Genomic DNA, 12998 nt, shown 5'->3' on the forward strand with positions numbered 1-12998 from the left:
AGCCTATTCAACAAGTGGTGTTGGCACAACTGGTTAGCCACTTGCAAAAAAGCGAACTCAGACCCACAGCTAACACCATGTACAAAGGTAAAATCCAAATGGATTAAAGACCTTGATATCAGAACTGAAACTATAAGGTATATAGAACAACATGTAGGTGAAACACTCCAGGACATTGAGACTAAAGGCATCTTTAAGGAGGAGACAGCACTTTCCAAGCAAGTGGAAGCAGAGATAAACAGATGGGACTATATTAAGCTGAGAAGCTTCTGCATCTCAAAGGAAATAGTGCCCAGAATACAAAGGCCACCCACTGAGTGGGAGAAATTATTCACCCAATACTCATCAGATAAAGGGCTAATATCCAAAATTTACAAGGTACTGACAGAACTATACAAGAAAAAAACAACTAACCCCATCAAAAAATGGGGAGAAGAAATGAACAGACACTTTGAAAAAGAAGAAAGGCAAATGGCCAAAAGGCACATGAAAAGATGTTCAACATCACTAATCGTCAGGGAGATGCAAATCAAAACTACTATGAGGTACCACCTCACACCACTGAGATTGGCACACATCACAAAAAAGGAAAACAAGCAGTGCTGGCGGGGATGTGGAGAGAAAGGAACTCTTTTTCACTGCTGGTGGGAATGCTGTCTAGTACAACCTTTATGGAAAGCGATATGGAGATTCCTTCACAAACTGGAAATTGAGCTTCCATATGATCCAGCTATACCACTCCTAGGAATATACCCAAGAAACACAAAAATACAATACAAAAATCCATTCCTTACTCCTATATTCATTGCAGCGCTATTTACAATAGCCAGACTCTGGAAACAACCAAGATGCCCTTCAACAGATGAGTGGCTGAAGAAACTGTGGTACATATACACAATGGAATACTATGCAGCCATCAGGAGAGATGAAGTCATGAAATTTTCCTATACATGGATGTACATGGAATCTATTATGCTGAGTGAAGTAAGTCAGAGGGAGATAGAAAGACGCAGAATGGTTTCACTCATCTATGGGCTTTAAGAAAAATGAAGGACATTTTTAACAGTATCTCAGAGACAAGAGAGATGAGGGCTGGTAGGTGCAGCTCAGGACATGCAGCTCATCACATAGAGTGATGAGTGCAGTTGCAGAGATGACTACACTGAAAACTATCATAACAATGTGAATGAATGAGGGAAGTAGAAAGCCTGTCTTGAGTACAGGTGTAGGGGGTGGGGAGGAGGGAGATCTGGGAAATTGGTGGTGGGAATGTTGCACCGGTGAAGGGGGGGGTGCTCTTTACATGACTGTAATCATACAACTATAATCATGTTTGTAATCACGGTGTTTAAAGAAAAAAAAAGAAAAAAAAAACTTAACATTAAGTATCTAAGAAGAGGCACTAATACACTTAACGAAAGTATGTAAGTAGAATGCTAAGGGATCAGTCTTGGGGTACCATATGCAGTGCCAGGAATCAAATCCTGCTCAGTTGCATGCAAGGCAAGTGCCTTAACCCTAGTATTAACAATCTGGCCCCAAATTTTGTTTTTTTATTTTTTTCAAACATTATTTAAACACTGTGGTGTATATTTTGTTCAGAATACAAGTGCTTCAAGCATTCAGTGTTCCAAAACCAATCCTACCAACAGTGTGACCTTCTCTCCACCACTGTCTCCATTTCTCCCCCTTCTACCTAGCCTGGCCATTGGCAGCCACAAAATAATTTTATACAAAAATGACCAATGGAATTATAAAAAAAATACTTTAACAAAAAGAAAAAATTTAAGAATCATTTTATCTCACAATAAAGTTATTAATGTCATTGAGGCTTTACTGAGCTATTTGTTGTTTATTGAACCTTTTGTGTTATTTATTTAAAAAAATTATTTTACTTATGGGGTGCTGGGCGATGTTCAGGAGTTACTTCTGGCTCTGAAACTGCACTTAGGAATTACTCCTGACAGTACTCGGAGGACCATATGAGATGCCAGGGATCTAATTCAATTGGCTGTGTGTGAAGACAAACACCCTTCACAGACAAACATGTGCTGTATTATTGTTTTCACCCCCTATGTTACTGTTATTGTTTATTGAGCTTAATTGGCTTGTATGCTACTTTCTCCCTTCCAAGTTGCTGTACTTCTACTGGGTTGTCTATATTAAAAAAATTGCAAGTGCTTTGGCTGTGTATGTGGTCGCCTGCTCCTGGAACTCCAGGATTTGTAGAGCTGGGACAGTTTTGGACCTGCCCCTTCCCAGAGGGTACTTAGACTTTTCAGTCAAAAACCTGTGAGTTTCATTGACTTGGCTTTTAAGATTTCAATCTCTTCCAATATTAGTCAGGAAGCTGGGCTGTTGTTTACACAGTGGCAGCTGAGGGATTTGGATGTGGCTACAGGGGCTTCTAGCAGTATGAAGTGTTGGTGAAGGCTGTTTGATCCCACTCGAGAAAACTTCAGAGTTATCAGCCTCAAAACTGATGTAACTGGAATTTTTTCCAGCTTGCTGTCCTCAGAGGTTAGTTTTGAAGCTGTGATGTTGTAGCCCTCTCCTCTCCCCTCCTCTCCCCCCTCCCTGCATTTAGGGCTCACTCCTGGCAGGGCTCAGAGTGCCATATTGGGTACCAGGGATTGAACCTGGGTCAGCTACGTGCAAAGTTAACACTCTAAACATTATGTGGTCATTCTGGCCCCAGTTTAAGCAACACGTAAAGACATACCTGTTTCTTAAGGCATTAAGCCTGTGTTTAGAGCAGACCTTTCTGTTACCTGTTCTAATTATAAATATGGTGTTTGAAGCTGTCAGCCTGGCTGGCTTCTATAATTCTGCTGCAGAGTGTTTGTAATGATCACAGCCACTTATTAACCACTTAGAATTGCCTGGAAAACACATCCTTCTATTAGATCAGGATTTCAGCTTTATCTGTATGAGAGACAGAAGTTTATGATGAGGTGCATGCAAAAAGTATTCTTAATCTTCCCAGTACTTCTCTTTGTTGTGAACGCTGTGGAAATGGCTTAATGTTCTCGGATTATACTGTTGAAAGAGTTGCATAGAAAATACCAGAGATTTCTTGCGCATGAATGGCATGCATAGCTGTGAAAGAAGGGCTTTTTCCTTGGAGCAAGAGAAAATTGTGGTAAAGCCTTTTCATGCTTATATTTCTTCAGATCCTAGTTTAGCTTCTAAGAAAACACTAGTCATACTCCATCACTAAAGCATAGCCAGGTCATTTGGAAACTGTAAGCAGTGCTACAATACTTAATGTGAAATAATGGTTCATTTTTTTCCACTGGTCTGGCAGGCTTAGCAATCTCTTGCATAATACAGAATATTCATGGTACTCTCACTAACTGGCTTCTTATCTTGTTTTTCACAGCTATACACTGAAGTGTCAAACACAGTCAGATTTTGGCAAAGTGACGATGCAGTTTGAACTAGAAGTGTGCCAGCTTCAAAAACTCGATGTGGTGGGTATCAGGAGGCACAGGCTTAAGGGTGATGCCTGGGTTTACAAGAGATTAGTGGAAGACATCCTATCTAGCTGCAAGGTATAATTGATGGGTGATTTCCATTCTGCCAGAGCATAGCTGTGATACGGCCTACACAGAGACTGGGGTGGGGGTGAGGGGGATTGGTTTGATTTTTAAACTCCATTGAAACTACAAACTCTCTTCTTTAAGAGTTGTCTTCACTGTGTTTTTAAACAGAAGATACTGTTTTGTGGGTGAATCTAAGGCAGTCCTGCCTGTCATTATCTCTTACTGTCTTTTTTAATCATGTGGCTTTTCTGTATTAATAACTGTTGACTTTCCTAGATTCACTCCCATATGTGAATGTAAGCTCTAACTATGTCTCCCTTTAATGTGTAATTTCTTTCTGAAATAAAATCATTTGTGGATATAGCAGGCTTTCGTCTTTGTATTTGATTTTGATCCAAATAAAACCTCAAATGGCTTCCTGACTATTAAGTAGAGACTATTTGGAGTATGTTTTATCTGTTATCAAATATGCCTTGGGCAGAAAAAACAGATAAGAATTCATTTGCATAATTTTTTCCTGTCTCTGATTTAAGTAGGATTTATTGAGATCGTTAACTAAGTCACAGCTGTGGTTACCAGAGTTAAACAGCACATTTAATATGTTGAATAAAAGAATATTGACTTCTGTAAGTGTGTTCGGTCAACAATGATAAGTATCTGAACTCTGAACCCCCATGAAATGTTACTTTATGGTAATTTTCCTTAAGTCTCACAGTGGCCCCGAATTTTTTTTAATTTCAGTTTATTGGTCTCTGAAGGCCAGAACTCAGGTTAGACTTGTATGGATTTTACCAATTAAACTAGTGGGGGGAAAAGATCGCACTGGACTAGCCAGTACTGAGGGAGTATTTTGTTATTCATTTATTCAGTGAATATTTACTAAGTGCTTATAACCATTAGGTCTTGGGACTGATGATGATACTGTCCAAGAAACTAAGGGAGTTCACTCCACTAAAATAAGCCAGGGCTGATAGCATAAATGGTGTTCTCAGCATTGAGGGCTAAGGGATAATTTCTTAAGATATTTCCTCTTAAAAGATGATAGAGAAGAAAGAGCATGACATTCTTGGCAATAAGAGTTGTGCATGCAAAGTCATAGAATTATACAATGGCAATGGTTAAACAGAGGAAGAAGGTGGACGGTGGTACAAAAAGATAGTAAGAAAAGAAGATTAACAGTTTAACTGGACACAGTGATGAAAGAACTTGAAATGTTTCACTAAGTATTTTAACAAAAGCTGTCAGGGTTGTTTGTTTGTTTTATAGTAAATAATAGCCATTTACTCTTGCCAGGGCCAGAAGTTCAGAGAGAAATAAATTAATAGGAGTATTTAACACTATGACTGAAACCCAACTACAATCATGTTTGTAATCATGGTGCTTAAATAAAGAATTTATATTTTAAAAAAAGGTATTTAACACTGAAGTCTATGCTGCAGTGGTTTGTAGCATATCCACCCGTGTGTCCCCTATCACTAATCTAGTGCAGACATTTTTGTCATTTCAGAGAGAAAATAATGTGTTTTGTTGTCCCTCCAATGTCCTACCTCAGAGAGGCCCTGGCAACCATTGAACCTACATTTTTTTTGTTGTTGTTGTTGTTTTTTGGTTTTTGGGCCACACCCGGCGGTGCTCAGGGTTACTCCTGGCTGTCTGCTCAGAAATAGCTCCTGGCAGGCACCGGGGACCATATGGGACCCGGGATTTGAACCAACCACCTTAGGTCCTGGATCGGCTGCTTTCGAGGCAAATGGCCCGAACCTACATTTTTTTGTTTGTTTTTGTGTCACACCCAGAGCTGTTCAGGGATTACTCCTGGCTTTGCCTCAGAAATCGCCCCTGGCAACGCCAGGTGACCATATGGGATGCCATTGCATGGCAAGCACTCTACCGCTGTGCTATCTCTCTGGCCCCTGAACCTACTTCTGTCTCTGACTTTGGCTGTTCTGTACTTTTCATATATGTGGAATCATACACTTGTGCAGTCTTTTATAGCTGGCTGCTTTCCCATAGCATAACATTTCCAAGATTCATCATGTAATCTCTATCAGTACTTTACCCATTTCACAGTTGAAAAATGTTACGATGTGTGATATTTCAGTAACCAATTCATCACTTGATGGGCATTTGGTTGGTTTCCATGTCTGAGCTATCGTGATTAGTGTGCTGCACATTTCTGTGCAAGCTTTTTTTTTCCCTTTAATTGAAATATTGTGGTTACAGAAATGTTCATAGTTGGGTTTCAGTCATAGTATATACACCTCTCTTAACCAAGCAAGCTTGGTTAAAAAAAAAAGTCTGCAAGCTTTTGTGTGATCATTTCTTTTCAGTGTTCTGAGGAGTTTCCTTAGAAGTGTTTCTGAGTCCTTGAATATTTTGAGGTGATGCCAAATTGCCATCCTAACAGATGAAGGCTCTGGTTTATTTCCCCACACTCAAACTTTTGTCACTGCCTGTTACGTTTTAGCCATCCTACTGGTTGTGAAATGGGATCTCATTATTTTTTTTTGTTTTTTTTTTGTTTTTTTGTTTTTGGGCCACACCTGGCGGTGCTCAGGGGTTACTCCTGGCTGTCTGCTCAGAAATAGCTCCTGGCAGGCACGGGGGACCATATGGGACACCAGGATTTGAACCAACCACCTTTGGTCCTGGATGGCTGCTTGCAAGGCAAACGGCGCTGTACTATCTCTCCGGGCCCAGGATCTTATTGTTTTTGATTAGCTTTTCTCTAATGATTAGTGATGCAGAGCATCTTTTTGTGTTGATTGGCCATTTGCCACTTCTCTTTTTTGGGGAGAAAAATCTCATATCGTGTGTGTGTGTGTGTGTGTGTGTGTGTGTGTGTGTGTGTGTGTGTGTGTGTGAGATTTTATTGGGGTGGGGTCTTTCAAACTGTGCTTCGGTGCCTGGAGTCCACTTCTGATGGTACTGGGTCTGGTACTATGGGTTTGATGGGCACAGTGATGTGCTGCATGAACACAATGGTGCTGAGCACCTGTGCATCAGCCGTGATCAAGGGTCACTCCTGGTGGTGCTTAGGGGAACTGGCTGCATGCAAGGGCAGTGCTTTACCACTGAGCTAAGTTGCTGGCCAAATATGAAAATATTTTCTCTGAGTTTATGGGCTGTCCTTTTATTTGGTGGGACTCAGTATTCAGGATTTACTCCTGACTATCTTTAGGGATCACTCCTGACAGAACTTGGGGAACCATTTTGATATGCAGGATTGAACCTGACTGGGCTGCATGCCAGGAAAGCATCTTTCCAACTCCCATTTTACTAGTATCTCTGTGGCCCAATCTTTTTTGTTTTTGTTTTTTGGCCACATCCGTTTGACACTCGGGTTACTCCTAGCTATCAGCTCAGAAATCGATCCTGGCTTGGGGGGACCATATGGGACGCTGGAGGATCGAACCCATGGTCCATTCTAGGCTACCGCTTGCAAGGCAGACTCCTTACCTCTAGTGCCACCGTGCCAGCCCCTCTCTGGACCAATCTTTTCACTTCCTTGATGCTGTCTTTTTGTTTAAGGCCACACCTAGATGTGCTCAGAGCTTACTCATGACTGTTCAGAACTCACTTGGTTTCATGAAAGGCAAGCACCCCATTCATGTATAAATGTTCCAGTCCCAAATAATATTTAAGTAACCCAAGCACAATTTTATGGTCTCACTCCACTTTATAAAAAAAAAAACTGCCATAGAAGTTGTGAAAAGTATGCCATGAAACACATTTTAAAGAAGAGAATCATTACTTCATCCTCTGCAGATGTCCTGGTCCAGAAGTTTCAAAAATTTTGAATCCATGGGGCTGGAGAGATAGCATAGAGGTAAGACATTTGCCTTTCATGCAGGAGGTCATCGGTTCGAATCCCGGTGCCCCATATGGTCCCTCGTGCCTGCCAGGAGCAATTTCTGAGCCTGGAGCCAGGAATAACCCCTGAGCACTGCTGGGTGTGACCCAAAAGTCACACACACACACACACAAAATTTTTTTTTGAACCCAACAGTAAAAAGCACATTTTACTTTGGGCTCCATTGTATGAGCATATATTTAAAGTAACTGTTTAATTGTATTCAAAGAAAAACTTTTTTGTGTGTGGGGGGCCTCCCCTGGTGACAGGGATTGCTCCTGGCTTTCCACTTAGAAATCATTCCTGGCAGGCTTGGGGGATGATAATGGGATGCCAGGGATTGAACCTTGGTCACCTACATACAAGGCAAACTCCCTACCCACCATTGTTATTGCTCCAGCTCTGAATTGTTATAATCTTTACACTGGAACTTTGAGGCCACTGCTGGCCTTTGAAGGTATCAGACATGGAAAGGCATTCATGAGAACTTCAATCTTTGGGGTTGAAGTCTTGGACTGAACTGGTCCTATAGCTCCCCTCCCATCTCAGCCCAGTAACAGTAAACAATAAGCTATTGTTTCCAAACTGAATGTGAGGCTGTAAAAGCTGTAGCAGCAATCTTTTAGGATAGTTTGAATATTAGGGAAGTTGGAAATGATAAAATAGAAGAGTCACTAGAGCCAGAAAGGACAGTGTTATTAGCTATGCTATGATAACAATTATAACAACTACTGGGCTTTGGGCACTTGTCAGGGTTTGGTTCTCCTTTCCTGGTGATTCGCACACTAATGCAGTTCTCCAAGAGGCTTTTTATGTTCAGCCTGAGAAGAAGTGTTCTAGCTCTGATTATTTATTCTACCTACAAAATACTGTACATCTTTCTGAGGTTAGCAGAGGCTTTTTTTTTTAATTTGGCCACACCCAGTGACACTCAGGGATTACTTCTGGTTATGCACTCAGAAATCGCTCCTGGCTAGGGTGACCATATGGGATGCTAGGGATCAAAGCAGGTCCATCCTGGATCTGCCGCATGCAATGCAAACGCCTTCCACTATGCTATCACACCGGCCCATCAAAGGTTTTTAAAAAAAAAAAAAAAGAAAATACATCACATAGTTGACATAGTTGATCATAATACATTTATTTTCAGATAAATGAAAGCAGTTACTAAAAAAATAGAAAAAAATAAAATGGAAGGAAAAAAACAAAAAGTACAGTAGTGACCACATTTGTTAAAATTATTGTATATTATGAAGTCATTAATAGAATGGCAGAAGGTTTAGCTGTCCATTCTGTTAAATTAGGGTGTGTGTGTGTGTTTAGATTGGTGTCCTGCAGGAAATGTGTGTGTGTGTGTGTGTGTGTGTGTGTGTGTGTGTGTGTGTGTGTGTGTGTGTGTGTTTAGGTTGGTGTCCTGCAGGGAATTATAAAGGGTCAGTGATGAGGTAAATTCTGAAAATTGGGAAATTCTGGGTGATGAAGGCAGCAAGCAAGACTTTGGCGGGGGTGGGGGTGGGGTTGGCTTGGTCCACCTTCTCATCCCAGGATGGCTAGCTTTCTGTTGCACAGGGTGGTGTAGCCATAATCTTTCATGGCTCGGTTTGCGTTTCATTTGAGAAAAGAGTGAATCTATGGAGTTGACCCCATTCGAACATGGTGACTGCATCTGTGGGCATGGTTACAGTTGCCTAGCAGAGGCTTTTTAATCATGTCTATGAGACAACATACTTTTGTTGTTTTTGAGTGATCCTGGGCTTACTCCCTGACAATTCTCTGGGGAGCATATAAGATGCCCAAGATTCTACCCAGGTTGCTGAGTACAAGGCAAGTACTTTACTTGATGTACAATCATTCTGGCCCGAGACAACATACTTGAGCAAGAAAGAGGCCTGGGTTCCGGGACTCATGACTCCACACTCAGTTCTGCTGTGTGACCTGAGTCCTCAAGGACTGCTGTCCTCAAGCTTGTTTCTATCGATATGAAACCTACAGGCAAACTTACACAGGGTCCTTTTGGCTGACTGTCAATGGCCTCGAAGTACATTTTGGGCTCAACGGGTAGAGCACATGTCTTGCATGTTGGAAGTTATGTTTAATTTTTGGAACTGCAGTTAGCATCTGAGCACTTCTGGTATGGCTTTTATTAAATTAAAACACACAAAAAACTTCTGTCAAGGTCAGTGACTTCAACAGGATATACCACCTTGCTATGATTTCAATATGCACTAAAAATCTGCCACACCTCCCAAAGACACTCTGGCCTGTACCGCACACCGTACACCACACACTTTTTCTACTCTTAGTTATTTGTTCCATTGACCTGCTTCCTGCTCAGAATTCACAGTTTGGTTCGCAGACTATAAGAAAGCCTTGGGTCTGCAGTTGAGGGGAAGAAAGAGCTTTCCTGGAAAAGTGTTTTCAGTCTCAAGGCATGGAGTCAGAGAAGTGAAGCTAGTCAGTCCTTCCATGGGAGATGGCCCAAGATGTTGGGTCATGGGCTGGAGAGATAGCATGGAGGTAAGGCATTTGACTTGCATGCAGAAGGTGGGTGGTTCAAATCCTGGCATCCCATATGGTCCCCCAAGAACCAGGAGTAACCCCTGAGCACTGCTGGGTGTGACCCAAAAACCAAAAAAAGAAAAAAAAAGATGTTGGGTGGTTAGGAGAAAATTGTGCTAAGAGAAGTCATCATGCAGAGGGTCTGTGGTCTAACAGGTGACAAAGGGGAACTTTGTTGCTTTAACAATCTGATATAAGAAATTTGTGAAGAGGATGTCTCAGGACTTGCTACGTTATTTTTATATTTAACGTAGTTGGAACTAGCTCTGGGAATGAACCCACAATGAGGTGTAGGATTTCAGAGTTAAAGAGGTCCTTGAAATAAATGTCTACTTCTCCCCACCCCCACCCCTGCCAGCTTGTCCCTGTCATGTCCTTAGCAGAGAGAATCTTTTTTAGAGGAAGAGAGGGAAAGAAATCATGGGGACAAGTACAGGGTAACGAGTTCCCCCATTCCTCATGGATCTGACTACCAACAGTTGGCACCTTTCTCTTTACTCTGAGGGCTTTTTTTTTTTAATTAACCTTTTTTCATTTTTCCTACTTTTGAATTTCACATTATAGTCCTTTGTTCGTTCTCCTCTTTTCTCTTGATAATGAAAATGGATATAATCTGAACTTGGACTCACTTGCCCTGGGTCATTGCCAGTGCTTAATAAAAGTGTATTAGTATTTGTAGTGATGATAATAACCCACAGATAATGATGTCGCTAAAGACCAAAGGGTCCCAGGCGTGGGAAGCTCCCCCCACTCCCAGTTGCCTAGCTTTGCCAGATTTAGCGGAGACCTTGACGGCTTCCCATCGTCATTGTCCCTTTTAAATCATCAAGGTTTCATGGCGACAAGCATTCTTCACTTACCCGTGCTCTGTTGGGTCTCATGCGCTGGGCGCTGCATAACCTTGTCCCTGTGTCATCATATGTCATACTACCTCCTGGAAATTGTTCCCTGAGCTTTGCTAAAAGGAATTACTTAAGAAGAAAACTGAAAGAAATTCCCCTTGTTCACTTAACCCCCACCTCCATAGTATTGGAAACAGGGACATTCAGATAAGTGAGTCAGGGTCCGAAGTGGATGGAAAGAGCATGCTGTGGAGAGTAGGGGAAGGCATGTAGCCAGCTCTCTTGGGCATGGTCCATAGAGGGGAGGCGACATGTTCAAGATTCAGGAGCTGTAAACAAGAGGAATTAGTCTACTCTGGCAGACCCCATGAATATCACAGACTCAAGGCATGGCTGTTAAGAAATGGAGCTGGGAATGATATGAGGGAGAACTTACTTCCTGATGGTCAGGGAAGGCAGGTGCTTGCTCAGATAGTGTCCAAGATCCTTGGCCCTGACAAGCTCTGGTGGAAGTCAGAGAGCTCCTCATGGAACTCAGCATGGGGATTCCTGAGCCAGAAAGAGGGATGAGGTGATGGTTGAAATATATGATTTGAGCTCTCCTTATTACCTCAATAGACAAACACTCTTCTTTTTTTAATTAAGTGCATTTTATATACGTAGATATATTTAAATTTGAAGCACCACAATTGACTGCAGTATTACTGGTAGGGTTTCATGAGTACAACATTCCAACATCACATTCTCCATCAGAGTGTCTGCTTCCCTCTACAATTGTCTCAGGGTCCCCTCCCAACCCTAAACTGTACCCTAACCCCAAAAATTTCTTGATAATCCTAGTTCGTTTTTTTTTTTGTTTTGTTTTGTTTTTGGGGTCACACCCAGCAGTGCTTGGGGGTTACTCCTGGGTCTATGCTCAGAAATTGTTCCTGGCAGGCTCAGGGACCATATGGAATGCCGGGATTTGAACCACCATCCTGCATGCAAGGCAAACACCCCAACTTCGTGCTATCTCTCCAGCCCCATGATAATCCTAGTTCTATAAACCATTTTCAGTTTCTGCTGTCTTAGTTACCCTTCTATGTTTCCTTACAGATGAGGACGATTATTCTGAATCTGTCTTGGCTGATTTCACTCAGCATGACTTGCCTCCAGTTCCATTCATGTACAGGCAAATGGTTTTTGATTTTGGTTTTTGTTTTTGTGTTTGAGTCACACCTGATGGTGCTCAGGACTTACTCCAGGCTCTGCACTCAGGTATCACTCTTGGCCGAGCTCAGGGGACCATATGGGTGTACCAAAAATCAAATCTTAGTTGGCCGCATGCAAGGCAAGTGCCCTACCTGTTCTATCTCCATCCAGACCCAAGGTAAATCATTCTTGAGGATTGTTCCCTTTGTATTTATTTGAAGGCCCACACTTGGTAATGCTCAGGGAACTGTGCCATGCCAGAATGGAACCCAGATCCTTTGCATGCAAAGCAAGTTCTCCAGCCCTTTGCACTCTATCTGGCCTCAGACTCTTGAGTTGGTGTGTGTGTGTGTGTGTGTGTGTGTGTGTGTATGGTTTTTTTCCTTTTGACCTGAGAATATAGGCTCTGAAGTTGTCATTATAAAGCTGGAGTCCTGCTCTGTGATGAGTTTCTTAATCCCCTTCACAACTTTTTGTTAGTGTTGTCATGCTTCAGGGATTTTCTGCAGATCTGGGGAGTACATGTGACTCTTTGGGGCCAGTAGATATTGAACTGATATTGAACTCCTGGCCTCTCTCACACAACAAAGGCACACTACTATGGAGCAACATCCCCTGCTTGCTCCCCTTCCCTCAGAGGAATCAAGTGTAATAGCCAATCCAAGGGACCAGATAGTAAGTGGATAGAGTACTTGCCTTGCCTGCTGCTGATTCTGCTTCAATATGGTCTCCAAACAATACCAGGAGTGATCCCTGAGCACAGAGACAGGAGTAAGCCTTGAGCACTTCTGGATAAGGCCCTAACTCACACTCTCCCAAAAGGAAAGTTTCTGTAGGAAGAGAAGAATCTTCCCTGGCTCCAGGACTATAGAACTGGGGCTCAGGCCTGATGACCTGAGATAAGATATGAGATCATATCTGGTAGTTGTCCTCCCTCTGATTTATTTTGCTTAACATTATGTCCTCTAGTTCCATCCAAGTCACAGCTAAATGAGAAATTTCATCTTT

The 12998-nt window shown here is 42.1% G+C and overlaps 1 protein-coding gene across 1 annotated transcript in view; it reads left to right on the forward strand.

The window, feature by feature from the left end:
- Positions 1–3601, forward strand: part of MELK (maternal embryonic leucine zipper kinase) — an 84763-nt gene extending 81162 nt beyond the window's left edge. Inside the window, 1 exon segment of the mRNA XM_049772528.1 lies at positions 3383–3601. Within this exon segment, the coding sequence (XP_049628485.1) occupies positions 3383–3560 (178 nt within the window). The 3' untranslated portion in view covers positions 3561–3601.
- The last annotated feature ends 9397 nt before the right edge of the window (positions 3602–12998 follow it).

This window comes from Suncus etruscus, chromosome 1 (assembly GCF_024139225.1).
Source record: "Suncus etruscus isolate mSunEtr1 chromosome 1, mSunEtr1.pri.cur, whole genome shotgun sequence".
Taxonomy (NCBI): domain Eukaryota; kingdom Metazoa; phylum Chordata; class Mammalia; order Eulipotyphla; family Soricidae; genus Suncus; species Suncus etruscus.